The sequence below is a fragment of the Triticum dicoccoides genome, chromosome 3B (genome assembly GCF_002162155.2).
Source record: "Triticum dicoccoides isolate Atlit2015 ecotype Zavitan chromosome 3B, WEW_v2.0, whole genome shotgun sequence".
NCBI lineage: Eukaryota > Viridiplantae > Streptophyta > Magnoliopsida > Poales > Poaceae > Triticum > Triticum dicoccoides.
The window spans coordinates 189296272-189312054 of NC_041385.1; the positions used below are offsets into that span (position 1 = coordinate 189296272).

A 15783-nucleotide genomic window follows, 5' to 3' on the forward strand; every position below is an offset into this window, starting at 1 on the left:
AGAGAGAGAGAGAGAGAGAGAGGAGCCACATAGGTCCTGTAGGGAACTACTCACACATCATCGGAGGTGCAACAAGGTTGATGTAGAAGCCCTCCGTGATCGATTCCTCCTTCGACAGAGTACCGGCGGAGGCCTCCAGATGGGATCACGGAAGAGTAAAGGCTTGCGGCGGCTGAATAATTGTTTCGGGTCTTGATCTGTTTTTATTTTTGCAATATTTGAGAATTTATAGCGCTGGAATTAGGTCAGACGGAGCCACAAGGGGCCCACAAGACATCAAGGCGCGCTTACCCCCTAGGCGCGCCCTGTTGTCTTGTCGTCTCCTCGGCTGGCTTCTAGTCCTCCCCCGAAGCTTCTAGGGTCCCTCCTGGTCCAGAAAAAAGCGTCAATTTTTTTTATGTTTGGACTCTGTTTGGTAGGTATTTTCTGTAAAACCAAGAACATGCAGAACACAACAACTCACACTAGGCACTGGGTTAATAGGTTAGTTCCCAAAAATGATATAACATTGCATATGAAGCATACAAGATTGATAATACAATGATATGAAACAATAAAAATTATAGATAAGTCGAAGATGTATGAGTGGCTGGCTCCAAAGCCGCTTTCTCCTTGCCCATGGCGCACATTGCGAGTCGCCGAGTTGATCTTTCGGGCGGCCGCCACCATTGGATCCTCCCTCTCCGTCCCTGGTAACAATACAAATGGATCCATGTGGCGGCGGGCGGTGAAAGGGGCTGCAACGTGGGTAGATGATGGTGACGGTCAAATGGGAAGGGTGAGAATGTGCGGGCTTTGGCGCGAAAGAGTGCGGGTATGGCCAATGCACAGGCTCCGGATAGGGTTTTGGGTGGGCCAGGATCATCGAAGTCCTACGTGATGGAGATCCGGACTCCCGCGAACATCCCCTAGCTCTGTATCCAATTTACAGAAATTTATACACCCAAAACGCGTAGTCGGACATTTACGGCACCACGATGGATTGGAAAAAACATTCAAACATATCGATTTAGACGGTTTGCGGGCGTTTTAGATTCAATTTTGCTAAAGCAGTGCCATACGTATTGCACATCTAAGTTCTCTGTCATTGATCTTATATGAAAATTCGTGTCAGTATCTTTTTTATGCTCGATTTAGATGTGCAATAAAGCACTTGTACGTTTCGATTACTCAGTTCGAGCTCCATAGCACACGGGGACGAGACGGGCCAGTCCATCTCGTGGTATCTTTTTTCCTCTCTTATTATAGACCCATATCGTGGTATCTCGCGTTGCGTACTCGCAGCCCACGGCATCCCCCCTTCCCCAAGCGTATACATCTCTCACGCTCTTCTCCCCCACTGCAGCACGGCTCCGCTCGCGACGCCGCGGCGGCCGAGCCTCCTCCCGACCAGGAGACGATAAATCGGGGAGAAGAGAGGAGAAATACCCCAAGCTAAATCGCTCCACGCAGCTCAGGTTAGCAGCCCCCCCGTCCCCTTCCGCGATCTACACAAGCAAGCTTGAAGAACTCGGATCTCGCTTTATTCCTTCAAGTAGATTATTCCTCGCGAGTCGGAGCGATTATTTCGCCGATCCGCAGTGAAAAGAAATTACTAGCATAACCCTTTTGAAGTATTGGAAACTCGAACTGGTCTGGAAGTTTGGGTTGGTCTGAGGGAACAAATGGTAAAGAAATCAAAGGAATCGACTTTGTTTCCATTTCCGCCGCTGATACTCTGGCTGATGAATTGCCAGAGCAGCGATACATACGACCATCAGACCTGAGAGCGTTACCGGAGCCTCATTTCTTGGATTGGGCTGGATTCAAGAAGTAGTAGCAGCTTGTCAAATGCCCAAATGTTGTACTACCTTCGGGTTTATTAGCTCCCCTAGTATTTTGTGTCAAATTTTGATTGTAAACTTATTCTGAATACAAATTTAGTGATATAAATTTTGTAATATTCAATTTAAATTTTGCTAGTTAAGTCTATGGTCAAATTTTGGCGCAAATGCAAAAGGGACTTGTAAACCCGGACGGAGGTAGTACAACACTGTTATTCCCCTACCTCGGGCCACTGTGATCTTTAGCGACAACGTCAGTACGGTCTACATGTCTACGAACCCAGTTCAGGAACGGTTGCTGATGCTGAACCGGGTTTGGACCGTGCTGACGTTGTTGCAAAAGATGACAACGGCCCCGGGGTAGGGGGTGATGCAGTTCTGACATGAGTTGATGAAGCCAGTTGGCTTCGGCAACGGTGTTGACAACGGCTAGGTTCTTGGCTTCAGCGCTCGGTCAAGAACCGCTTCGATTGTGTTGCCCTTGGACACAATCGTGCGCTCCACGTGCCTTCCTCCTGACAGTTACATATTCACCAATGGATGGCTGTCCCCCTTGTTCTCGGACTTTCGGTCCAGCCTCAACATCCGAAAATCTCCCGTTGTGTCTCCGGGGGAGTGTTAGGATATTCTGTTATCCCTTCCCATATTTAGCTCCTGCGTAATTTGTGACATCAGGCCATTATGAAGAAAAATTGTAACTGGAATTATTTCCCTGTACGTCTTGTGCAATCACTATATGTATATGGTATAACATGAAAGTCATGATTGTGGCATGTATTCTCAAACTTTCAGGCACTAGTGACTTCGCTGATGGGTATACAAAACATTTTTCCGCATTGGCTATGCGGAGATGTTAATGAATGAAGATGTAACACTGAATTGGTTGTGTTGCATTGTATGCACATAGTTACATGCACACTGAGATGTCATGGTTCCAACAGTTCAATTGACACGGTCCTCTTTCGCTTTTTGAGCTTCTACTTGCAATACATCCAGCTGCTAGTTACCCAGATTACTCAGTTACATCATAAGCAGCAGGCCTTAGTAATTCATACCTTTAATTCCCCTGCAGATATCAACTTGAAGTCGCCTCCAGTCTCCTGCTTCGCCATAAAGTATTGTTCCTTCTCTCAGTTCCACCACGTATAACTTGAATCTTTCCTATGATGACAAACGTTGGTGTGCTACATTTCTGTTTTGTGATCATTTGCTATATACTGCTTCAGTGCGGGAGAAGGATGCCTGCTGGGAGTACGGCGACAAGCTGGACGGGAACAGGGTTCGGTGCAGATTCTGCCAGAAGGTTATCAATGGCGGAATAAGCAGGTTCAAGTTTCATCTGTCTCAAATTCCGAGCAAAGGCGTCAACCCTTGCGTCAGGGTGACGGATGATGTCAGGGAAAAGGTGATCGCTCTCATAGAAGCCAAGGAATCACACAGGGAGCTCGAGCTTCTCAAGAGAAAACGTGTTGCTGAACTGTCGGTGCTTCCGAAAAGAACACGGGAACTTCCATCTCAGCCTTCCTCCCCAGGGTTGCCTACTTCGCCTGCTATTATTCCTGCATTCGAGCCGAGTCAGCTCCTTGGCCTGGAAGTGCCTGCTCCGGTACTTAGACTATCTGGTGCTGCCACCAAGCCCCGTCCGGCTTCAGGATTGGAAGTGGAACGGTGCATTGCTGAATTCTTTTTTGAGAATAAGTTGGACTATAGTATTGCAGACTCCATTTCATACAGGCATATGATGGACACACTTCTTGGGCAGGAATTCCAAGGGCCATCAGCCGATGTTTTGAGAACAAAATGGCTTCAAAAGCTCAAGTCAGAGGTTTTGCAGAGAACGCAAGAGATCAAAAAGGATTGGGTAACTACAGGCTGTACTATATTAGCCGATTCGTGGACTGACAACAAATTGAAAGCCCTAATCAACTTCTCTGTCTCTTCTCCACTAGGGACATTCTTCCTCAAAACAGTAGATGCTTCTCCACACATAAAAAATCACAGAGGGATGTATGAGCTCTTTGATGAAGTGATTCAGGAGATTGGTCCAGATAATGTTGTTCAGATTATTAGTGATAGGAACATAAACTACGGTAATATTGATAAACTCATCATGCAGAACTACAACACCATTTTCTGGTCTCCCTGCACTTCGTTTTGTGTAAACTCAATGTTGGATGACTTTTCCAAGATTGATTGGGTTAACCAATGCATATGTCAAGCACAAACAATCACACGATTTGTCTACAACAACAACTGGGTTCTTGATCTTATGAGGAGGTGTATGGCAGGGCAGGAGCTTGTTTGCTCAGGGATTACAAAATCTGTTTCAGATTTCCTGACTCTGCAGTCACTGTTGAAGCACAGATCAAAGCTGAAGCAAATGTTTCACAGCTCTGAGTATGTATCTTCTCCATATGCAAATAGATCTCTAAGTATTTCCTGCATTGAGATCCTCAGTGACGATGAGTTTTGGCGAGCAGTCGAAGAGATAGCGGCTGTTTCAGAACCTCTACTGAGGGTCATGAGGGATGTCTCAGGAGGCAAGGCCGCCATTGGTTATATATACGAGTCTATGACAAAGGTGATGGATTCTATTAGAACATACTACATAATGGATGAAGGCAAATGCAAGTCATTTCTGGATATTGTGGAGCAGAAATGGCTGGTGGAGCTGCATTCGCCTCTTCATTCAGCAGCTGCTTTTCTGAACCCAAGCATCCAGTATAATCCAGAAGTCAAATTTTTCACTACTATCAAGGAGGAGTTCTACCATGTCCTGGATAAAGTGCTCACAGCCCCAGACCAAAGGCAGGGTATCACTTCGGAACTGCATGCTTTTCGCAAGGCACAAGGAATGTTCGCCTCTAACATTGCTAAAGAGGCCCGCAACAACACCTCCCCAGGTTTCTCCCTTTTGCACTGAAATTTTGTACTTTAAATACCTCCTGAGTGCTTCTGTGTTTTGAGCCCCTCTAAGCACTAGATATATTGACACTTAGTTGTCGCACCCCATAATCGTAGTTTCAGTTTAGCGATATTAGTTGAAGTTGCTGCAAAGTCATCTTATGTGTCTTTCATGCACAATCACGACGCTCTGCTCCATTTCCCTTAATTTGGATTTATTCCAATGACCTTTTTTGCTTCTTCAGGGATGTGGTGGGAACAATATGGCGATTCAGCGCCAGCATTACAACACTGTGCCGTCAGAATAGTGAGTCAGGTCTGCAGCACCCTGACCTTCCAAAGGGACTGGACCATCATCCTGCAGAGCCACTCCGAGAAGCGCAACAAGTTGAACAAGGAGGCACTGGCCGACCAAGCCTATGTGCACTACAATCTCACGCTCCACTCCGACTCCAAAACGACGGCGAAGAAGAAAGGAGAGGGGGATCCGATCGCGCTGGACGATATCGACATGACCTCACCATGGGTGGAGGATTCGGACGGTCCGAGCCTGACCCAGTGGCTCGACAGGTTCCCGTCGGCCCTGGATGGTGGAGACTTGAACACCAGACAGTTTGGTGGATCCATCTTTGGCACCAACGATCTTTTCGGCTTATGACAGACAGTTGGCGAATTCTGCTGTTCGAGTGCTCACTGTGTTGAAGGGGCGGTGTTCGCTGCATGTGTTCTGATCTTTATTTGGTTGGTCTTTAGGGTGTGTTTGGTTCAGGAAATGAAGTGGAATGTAACGGGTCGGACCTGCACCTGGGAGCGATTCCTGTGTTTAGTTGAAAAAGGGAACAAAACGCACTGGTTCCCTGGAGAGGAATATTCCCCCTGTATGCCGAACCGGGTGGTTCCTCCAAATTGGCCGGACCACGCGGAACGCGTCTCTCTCGCGTCGTCCCCCACTCACCAACGAGGAAGGCGTCCTGCGCGGCGCCCCGCTCCCTCTCCCTCTCCCTCTCCCTCGATGGGCATGGCGGCGGCCATACACCTCCCCCTCCTCTACGGCACCCCCTCGCCGCAATTGGATATGCAGCCTTGCCGGCGTCTCCTTCCCCTCGTCGGAGATGCAACTTCACCGCGTCTCCTGCCCCTCGACCAAGGATCTGGGAAAGGACGGGGCGGCTCCCTCTCAGATCCGGCCTCTCCCTCGGCTCGCCCTCTGGAACGACGGCTCCTCCCCCGTCTCTCTCTCGTCAAGCAGCAGCAGATTGCTCCCTCCTCCCGTTCCTCTCACCCAGCAGCAACGATGGCAGGTTAGATGCAGCCGATTTGTTGGGAAGCAGAGCAGATAAGCGGCGGTCGGCTCGGCTCGTCTCCTTCCCGGCAGCTAGCCGGCCGGTGGCATCCACACACCTTGGCGGTAGCAGCACCAACCAGGGAGCAGCCAGTTCGGCAAGCAGCAAGAGAATCATCAGCGGCGGCAAGAGCAAGCTTCTTCGATTGGCTCTTTCTAACTTGGCATTCTCCATCCAATAATTAGTAGTACTCAACTTGATTAATGCTAGCTTTGTGTGCTCTGTGTTGAGACCGGTAGTAACAATTTTTGTTGTCATTAATACTTTATGATCTAGATTTTGTGCTTCATCAACATTTGTTATTTATTTTCTGAAAAGTTGTTGTGACTACCATTTTTTGTATATAAACAATCAAATATCAGGTTATATATTTCAATGATAAATCATTGCGAAATTCAAATGTTGTTCAAAACTATTTATGCTTGCGAGTGGAGTTATAAATTATTGTGAGCGGAACCAAATTCATTCAATTCAATCTCTCCAACCAAACACCGAAATGTAACCATTTCATTCTATCTATTGTGCTCAAGCAAACATAGAGACGGAATCGACCCATTCTAGTGGAATGGAACCATGACATTTCATTACACTTCGTTCCGCAACCAAACACACTCTTAGTGGACTACGTAGATTGTAGATTCATGTCAAGGTGAATCGTACCTGTAACCTGTTACTCATGTTTAGGCTTTAATTAGCAGAAGAAACTGGAGTAGAGTAGGGGCCATGATAATGAAAACTTTGATGGCCATTTCATTTTCCCTTGAGTATGAATGATGTTCTGCCGACAATTCTGTGAAGCTTGAGAATCAGAGTATAGACCATGGAACTGGAATTCTGACAAAAATATCACAGGGAAGATATTTTGTGAACAATTACGGCGTGTATATTCATGAAAACTAAATTTACAAGATAACTAGGGAAAGAGGGTAGGTTGAGCCAACCACGTAGGTGAGGCCACTGGTCTTTGTCGACGTGCACTGTCCGCTCATCAATGTCTCGAGAAACAATTCCAAGTCGACCGATGACGATGTCGTGATCGGTCTTATCCGACTACGTCTTACGTCTTGATCTTATCCTCTCCCAACAATAAAGAAGACAACTAAATCAGTTGTTTGTTAGGAAAAAAAAAACATCGCCATCTCCGCCTCTCAATAAAAATGGCATAAAGGCAAGGCAAGCAGACTGCACTGAAGGCAGTAGTGCAGCACACCAGTTCGACACTTCCAAAGCGCGCAAGAAAATCCTCCAGGTTCATCCACAGCATAGGAAGCGGGGAGATGGAAGGGAGCAGCAGCCGGACGCCGGAGATAACCATCGTCCCGGCGCCTAGGCCGGCGGCGGCCGGTGGCGGTGGCGCCGTCGAGGCGGTGAAGGCGGCGAGCAAGGAGCCCATCAGCCCGGGCTCGCCTTCCCCGGCCAGCAAGGAGCGCCCCGGCGCCGTCTCCCTGCCCGGGTGGAAGCTCGACTCCCTCTGCAAGGAGTCCAGCTCGCCGACGGCCATGATGGCGCGCTTCCCCTATTTCTGAAGCCACGCGCGTCTTTGTCATCCTTTGCTAGTATTTCCCGGCTGGTATATGTAAGTTTGCAGCGGCAGTTTTGCTGCTCATTCCTTCCGGCGATGTCGTGTAGAACTCGTATCGTGATTGTATCGTTCTCGCAAGAGTTCTGGGGTGTCTTTGTGGTTGCTTTGAACTTCCTTTTTAAACATCACTACAGAGGTAAGCGCTCATACATCATGCCTTATGAGCACCTTCGAGAGACTAAGCCGACATGTCATTTTAAAATTTACGAAGTCATCGTCATTGTCCCTCTAACCATCCAATCACAGGTTGGTTTACTGGTGGCTTTGAACTTGGTCATGCATGTGTATATTTTGTTCTTGAAGTTTGTGTATGATCATGTGAACTTTAATACTCCAAATAATGTATACGTAGATGGCAATAAAAACGCGCAATACTTTTCGTTTGAGAGAAAAGGTATGCACTTGATGACTTTATAAAGGTTAACATGTAGAATTCATCCGTACATCCAACAGCCTAACACCGGACCATACACGGGTTAACAGGTTTTGGACACTCCACATGCAGCAAAAACAGCAAAAACACAGTAAGAATAAGTACAATAAGATGACATAAGTAGGCTATAAGAATTAGAATATTATATTGTTGCAATGGTTAGTAGTCGGCTGCAACACGACACCCAAGACGCTTTCTGAGGTTGTAAGGTGGGCTAACTTCTAATAAAATAGTACACATCTAAAATTTACTATTGTACATGCCGACTATGTGTTGGCTCTAGATGACATAACAACTTTTTATAGCCGACCATTGCTTGTATTATTAACCATGCTCTAAGATGCCCACTAACTATGCACAAAAGAAGCAATTCAAGAGAAAGTCATAACTAGACCCTAGGCCGGAGAAACTAGATCCTGCTGAGAAAGAGAGAACGCCATGGCACGAACGTGCGAGATCAGCAGCTCCGTATCCTCTAGGTCACTCTCCTTGGTCAATGATTCGATTGATTTCCATTGTTGTAGAAAGAATATTAATTTGAACAAACAGTAAACTTGTTTATGGTAGTCCATAAGACCCAACATGTAGCAAAAAAAGAACCAAAATAAACACCTGATCTGCCTCGATAAAGACCTAGTCAGCAATCGGAGTTCATTGGAAGAGGTGGGCTCCCATGTTACATACGACAAAATGCAACACCAGAACATGATGGCTAAGTCACATTTAGGAGTCCGTCAGAGCATCACACAATACACAAAGATCAAAATCAGGGCCAATGCGCTTATGATAGCTTGACACATGAAGGTTTTAATTTTGAGAGCAACTCTAGGACGCCACACATCTCTGAACTTGGTAGTAGCAGAACCCTCTATCAATCCGAAATAAAGAGATTTAACTGTAAAACAACCAGAAGCAGTATGAGGCTGGATCATCGAATCCACCGACTCCGAGAGCGTGGGAGAGATGGTAGCAAGACAGTGTCGGTTCTCCAACTCGTCAGGAGAGAGCACACGTCGAAGACCCAGATCCCAATTATTAAGAAAAAGTTTTGCGATGAAACTATCAGCATAGTAAGAAAATAAAACAGAGAAAGAGGAGCATAAAGATGAGCCACCATGCCACCAATCAAGCCTAAAACGAACTCACCATTGCCGACAACAAATGTGGAGGACGGATAGGGAAAGAGGCGTCGTGGGTTGGGGACGATGATGGAGCAATGATGGTGATAGGGCTACAGTGGTAGCTGTGCGGTCGAGGGAGAAAAGAGAAGAGAAACATGGTAGGTTGGGCAAGGACGAGGACGTCTTCAAGAGATTTGGCGCGGGCCCCTGCCATTAAGTCCGATATAGCAGACACGTTCAAGCGTCTCATATCCGTCCTACATATGAGTTGGGTATTGGGGGTGTCAGCCAGGCCAGACGTTTGGACTGAGTTTGTCAGGTTCGATTAGGTGACATTTTTTTGTCCGGGCGCTAGCCAGTCGTTGTTTGGGATGGACAGAGGCTCCTTTGTAGATGCTTTAAGGGCATCTCGAACGGCAACCCGCAAATTCCCTCCTGCATCTATCCGTGGAAGAGGGGACCAGTCCGTGGACATGGATGGGGGAAGACGCCATCCAGCCATAGTCACATACATCCGACCTTCCTTATTTTTTTAAGTTTGCACGATCAAATAATCGCATACTGATATGTCCATTTTGCATCATGTTTCTTACTGTTATTTATAGTGTTTTCAATCAACATAACACTTTGTGGAGCAATTCTAATGTCTTTTCTCTCATAATATGCAAAATATACACAAAGAGGGAGATTACCGGGAGCTGGAATTCTGGACCTGAAAAATGTATGGCAGAGATACCTATTATGCACATCTCCAAATGAGCTAAAATTTTACAGCGATTTATTTTGGAATATATAAAAATTATTGAAGAAAAGAAGTACCAGAGGGGCCACCCAGGTGCCCACTAGGCACCAGGGCACGCCTACCCCCCTGGGCGCCCTGGTGGGTAGTGGGGCCCCTCGCCAGCCTCCGGTGCCCATCTTCTGGTATGTAAGCCCATTTTCCCTAGAAAAAAATAAGGAGAGGACTTCAGGGATGGAGCACCGCCGTCTTGAGGCAGAACTTGAGGCAGGAACACTTTTGCTCCTTGGCGGAGAGATTCCGCCGGGGATACTTCCCTCCGGGAGGGGGAAATCAAAGCCATCGACATCACCAACAACCTTCTCATCACGGGAGGGTCAATATTCATCAGCATCTTCAATATCACCATCTCATCTCACACACTAGTTCATCTCTTGTATTCAATCTTTGTATCAAAACCTCAGATTGGTACCTGTGGGTTGCTAGTAGTGTTGATTACATCTTGTAGTTGATATTAGTTGGTTTATTTGGTGGAAGATCATATGTTCAGATCTATTATTCTATTCAATACCCCTCTGATCTTGAGCATGAATATGTTTTGTGAGTAGTTACTTTTGTTCTTGAGGACATGGGAGAAGTCTTGTCATAAGTAATCATGTGAATTTGGTATTCGTTCGATATTTGGATGATATGTATGTTGTTGATTCCCTTAGTGGTGTTATGTGAATGTCGACTACATGACACTTCACCATCCTTGGGCCTAAAGGAATGCATTATGGAGTAGTTATTAGATGATGGGTTGCTAGAGTGATAGAAGCTTAAACCCTAGTTTATGCGCTATTCCGTAAGGGGCTGATTTGGATCCATATGTTTAGTGTTATGGTTAAATTTTATCTTAATTCTTTTTTCGTAGTCGCGGATGCTTGTGAGAGGGGTTAATCATAAGTGGGAAGATTTTCAAGTAAGAATATCACCCAAGCACCGGTCCACCCACATATAAAATTGTCAAAGTAGTGAACGCAAATCAAACAAACATGATTAAAGTGGCTAGATGAAATTCCCGTGTGTCCTCAAGAATGTTTTGCTTATTATAAAAGATTGTTACAGCCTGTCCGTTGCTACAAAAAGGATTGGGCTACCTTGCTGCACTTTTGTTACCGTTACTATTACTTGCTTGTTACAAATTAGTTTGCTATCAAATTATTTGTTACCTACAATTTTAATGCCTGCAAAAAATACCTTGCCTAAAACTGCTTGTCATTTCCTTCTGCTCCTCATTGGGTTCTACATTCTTACTTATCGAAAGGACTACGATAGATCCCCTATATTTGTGGGTCATCATATACAAAGGGTACAGATGTTCAAATAGCCGCATGCAATAGTAGTTCAAATTAAAAAAATCAAATATTATACCCCAACATTGTTTTCCCCTTTAACTGCCCACTGATGATCAATCAGATCTTCCTTCAGCAGCTCGTGAGTTGATCGATGCTGAATTTGTTGGTGCATTTGAATAAACTCTTCAAATGTGGCCGGATTCTGGTTTGGAAGTTGGATAGGATCACCAATGTTCTCGAATTCCAGAGTTGCGACAGCATCGTCACCCTCATGTTCGACGATCATGTTGTGCATGATATCACAACATGTCATCACCTCTCACAACGTCTCCGGATCCCATTGTTTAGAAGGTCCACAAACAACTGCAAAATGATCCAACAGAGAACTTCAAATGTCCTCTCGACATCCTTTCTAGCTACTTCTTATCTTTGGGCAAAGTGAGCATTTTTCTGACCAACTGGGTTAGAGATGGTGCTGACAATTATATCCCACAAAGGATAGATACAGTCAACCAGATAGTATCCCATGTTGTACGCATATCCATTGACACTATAGTACCAAGGAGGAGCTTTTCCTTCAGTCAGCCTTGCAAACAATAGTGATCACTGCAGCATACTGATGTCATTGTGAGACCCGGGAATGCCAAATAAAGCGTGACAAATCCAAAGATTCTGTGATGCAACTGCTTCAAGAATGATGGTGGGCTTCTTAACATGACCCTGATATTGCCCTTGTAAAGCCTTCGGTCAGTTCTTTCATTTCCAATGCACGTAGTTGATACGTCCATTTTGCATCATGCTTTTATATTAATATTTATTGCATTATGAGCTATCATTACACATTATATCACAATACTTATGCATTTTCACTCTTATTTTATAAGGTTTACATGAAAAGGGAGAATGCCGGTGATACATCTCGAACGTATCTATAATTTATGAAGCATTCATGCTATTATATTATCTATTTTTGGATGTTTATGGGCTTTATTATACACTTTTATATTATTTTTGGGACTAACCTATTAACTGGAGGCCCAACCCATATTGTTGTTTTCTTGCCTATTTCAGTGTTTCGAAGAAAAGGAATATCAAACGGAGTCCAAACGGAATGGAACCTTCGGGAGCGTGCTTTTTGGAACGAACGTGATCCAGGAGACGTGGAGCTGAAGTCAGGGAAGCTTCAAGGAGGCCACGAGGCAGGGGGCACGCCCACCCCCCTGGGTGTGCCCTCCACCCTTGTGGGCCCCTCGTGGCTCCCCTAACCGACTTATTTCACCTATATATCTCCATATACCCTAAAAACATTGAAGACAACAATAGATCGGGAGTTCCGCCGCCGCAAGCCTCTGTAGCCACCATAAACCAATCGGGACCCTGTTCCGGCACCCTACCGGAGGGGGGATCCCTCACCGGTGGCCATCTTCATCATCCCGGTGCTCTCCATGACGATGAGGGAGTAGTTCACCCTCGGGGCTAAGGGTATGTACCAGTAGCTATGTGTTTGATCTCTCTCTCGTGTTCTTGAGGTGATACGATCTTGATGTATCGCGAGCTTTGCTATTATAGTTGGATCTTATGATGTTTCTCCCCCTCTACTCTCTTGTAATGGATTGAGTTTTCTGTGACGCCCCTGATTCAATCTTACACTAATCATGCACGCAAATGTGTACGATCAAGATCAGGGACTCACGAGAAGATATCGCAATACAACTCTAAAAGTAAAATAAGTCATACAAGCATCATATTACAAGCCAGGGGCCTCGAGGGCTCGAATACAAGTGCTCGAACATCAACGAGTCAGCGGAAGCAACAATATCTGAGTACAGACATAAGTTAAACAAGTTTGCCTTAAGAAGGCTAGCACAAACTAGGATACAGATTGAAAGAGGCGCAGGCCTCCTGCCTGGGATCCTCCTAAACTACTCCTGGTCGTCATCAGCGGCCTGCACGTAGTAGGCACCTCTGGTGTAGTAGGAGTCGTTGTCGACGGTGGCGGCAAGCTCCTGGGCTCCAGCATCTGGTTGCGACAACCAGGTAGAATGGAAGGGGAAAAAGAGGGAGAAAAGCAATTGTGAGTACTCATCCAAAGTACTCGCAAGCAAGGATCTACACTACATATGCATGGGTATATGTGTAAAGAGGCAATATCGATGGACTGAACTGCAGAATGCCAGAATAAGAGGGGGATAGCTAGTCCTATCGAAGACTACGCTTCTGACAGCCTCCGTCTTGCTGCATGTAGAAGAGAGTAGATTGAAGTCCTCCAAGTAGTAGCGCATAGCATAATCCTACTCGGCGATCCTCCCCTCGTCGCCTTGTGGGAAAGCAATCACCGGGATGTCTCTAGAACTTGTTTGGGTGTGTTTTATTAAGTATCCCGTTCTAGTTGTCATAAGGTGAAGGTACAACTCCGGGTCGTACTTCTACCGAGGTACACGACTATTCGAATAGATCAACTTCCCTGCAGGGGTGCACCACATAACCCAACACGCTCGATCCCATTTGGCTGGACACACTTTCCTGGATCATGCCCGGCCTCGGAAGATCAACACATTGCAGCCCCACCTAGGCCTAACAGAGAGGTCAACACGGCGGTCTAACTCCTATGGCGCAGGGGTCTAGGCCCATCACCCATTACACACCTACACGTTGCATGGGCGGCCGGAAGCAGACCTAGCTTCCCTAATACAAGAGCAGGCGTTCCAGTCCAATCCGGCGCGCACCGCTCAGTCGCTGATGTCTAGAAGGCTTCGGCTGATACCACGACGACGAGTGCCCATAATTGTTCCCGCGTAGTTGGTTAGTGCGTATAGGCCAGTGGCCAGACTCATATCAAATACCAAGATCTCGTTAAGCATGTTAATTGAAGTATCCGCGAACGCCGACCAGGGCCAGGCCCACCTCTCTCCTAGGTGTACTCAACCTGCCCTGTCGCTCCGCCAAAAAGTAACAGTCGGGGGACGTCGGGAACCCAGGCCCACCTCTACCGGGATGGAGCCACCTACCCCTTCAGCCCCCATCTCCGAACAGTATCATAAGTAATGTAACAGTATAAGGTATATAGCATATGCTCGTGATCACCTCCCAAAGTGATCACAGCCCAGTAGTATAGCATGGCAGACGGACAAGAGTGTAGGGCCACTGATGGAACACTAGCATCCTATACTAAGCATTAGGATAGCAGGTAAAGGTAACAAATGTAGCAACAATGACAGGCTATGCAACAGAATAGGATTAACCGAAAGTAGTAACATGCTACACTACTCTAATGCAAGTAGTATAGAGAAGAATAGGCGATATCTGGTGATCAGGGGGGGCTTGCCTGGTTGCTCTGGCAAGAAGGAGGGATCATCAACGCCGTAGTCGAACTGGGGGTCGCCGGCAGTCTCGGGGTCTATCGGAAAGAAGTAACGGAGAGGGAACACAATAAATAACAGAGCAATCAAAGCATCAGAAAGCGTAACAAGACAAAACGCGGTGTTTGGTGTGCCCTAACGCGGTAGTAGGTGATACCGGTGAAGGGGGGAAACATCCGGAAAGTATCCCCGGTGTTTCGCGTTTTCGGACAAATGAACCGAAGGGGGGAAGTTGCATGTTCGCTATGCTAGGGATGTGTGGCGGACGAACGGGCTGCGTCATTGGATTCGTCTCGTCGTTTTGAGCAACTTTCATGTACAAAGTATTTTCATCTGAGCTACGGTTTATTTTATATTAATTTTAAAAGTTTTAAATCATTTTTAGAATTTAATTAATTAATTTAATTCATCATTATCCAGAATAGTGTTTGCTGGCGTCATCATGACGTCAGCAGTCAACAGAGGCGTTGACTGGGTCGCTGACGTGTGGGTCCCGCATGTCATAGGTACAATAACCTAATTAACCTATTAACTAGTTTAATTAGCTAAATAAGTAACTAATGTTTAATTAGTCTAATTAAACAAGATTAATTAAGTTAATTAATTAATTAGTTAACATTTTTATTTACTTATTATTTATTTATTTATTTTTAATTTCCCTTTTTTAATCGTTCTGGGGCGGGCCCCACTTTTCATTGGTCCTAGGGGCCTTAACAGGCATAGGGCGGCGTGGGCGCAGGGGCACGGCCACGAGTGCCCGATAGGGAGCCCGAGCGCTGGCTTCCGGCGAGACCAACGGCGCGGCCACTGGCGCCCACGACGCCGTCCAGGGGAGGCGACGGGGGTGCGGGACTATGGCGAGGGGAGCAGGGCGCGGGGTCGGAGCGCCGGAGTTGGCTGCGAGTGTGGCGGCCTCGTCGGCGCAGGGTGTGCAGGAGCGGGGCGAGGCCAGTGGCCAGGGCGGCAGCGGTGGCCGGCCAGCGTGGGGGAAGACGGAGTGAGGGGCCGGCAAAGAGCGGGCCCGAGCGGCAGAGGAGCAGCATCAGGGGAGCCGGGGCGCGGCGGCGCACCTGCGGCAGGGGGACAAAGAAAGAAGAGGCATGGGGTCTCACCGTGATTCGTAGGGACGGGGGCAGCGGGGG

At 46.7% G+C, this 15783-nt stretch overlaps 2 protein-coding genes across 3 annotated transcripts; both read left to right on the forward strand.

The window, feature by feature from the left end:
• The first annotated feature begins 1291 nt into the window (after positions 1-1291).
• LOC119275474 lies at positions 1292-5608 on the forward strand. 2 transcript variants are annotated; one of them, XM_037556325.1, is made up of 5 exons: positions 1292-1457; positions 2616-2777; positions 2896-2938; positions 3050-4726; positions 4973-5608. In XM_037556325.1, coding segments are annotated over exons 3-5 (2091 nt in total). In that variant the 5' UTR covers positions 1292-1457; positions 2616-2777; positions 2896-2937; the 3' UTR covers positions 5386-5608. The 2 variants fall into 2 exon arrangements, with proteins under 2 accessions (XP_037412222.1, XP_037412221.1); XM_037556324.1 differs by lacking the exon at positions 2616-2777.
• A 1642-nt stretch (positions 5609-7250) lies between these two features.
• LOC119275475 lies at positions 7251-7929 on the forward strand. Its single transcript, XM_037556326.1, has one exon. The coding sequence runs from the start codon at positions 7348-7350 to the stop codon at positions 7594-7596; it is 249 nt and encodes an 82-aa protein (XP_037412223.1). The 5' UTR covers positions 7251-7347; the 3' UTR covers positions 7597-7929.
• The last annotated feature ends 7854 nt before the right edge of the window (positions 7930-15783 follow it).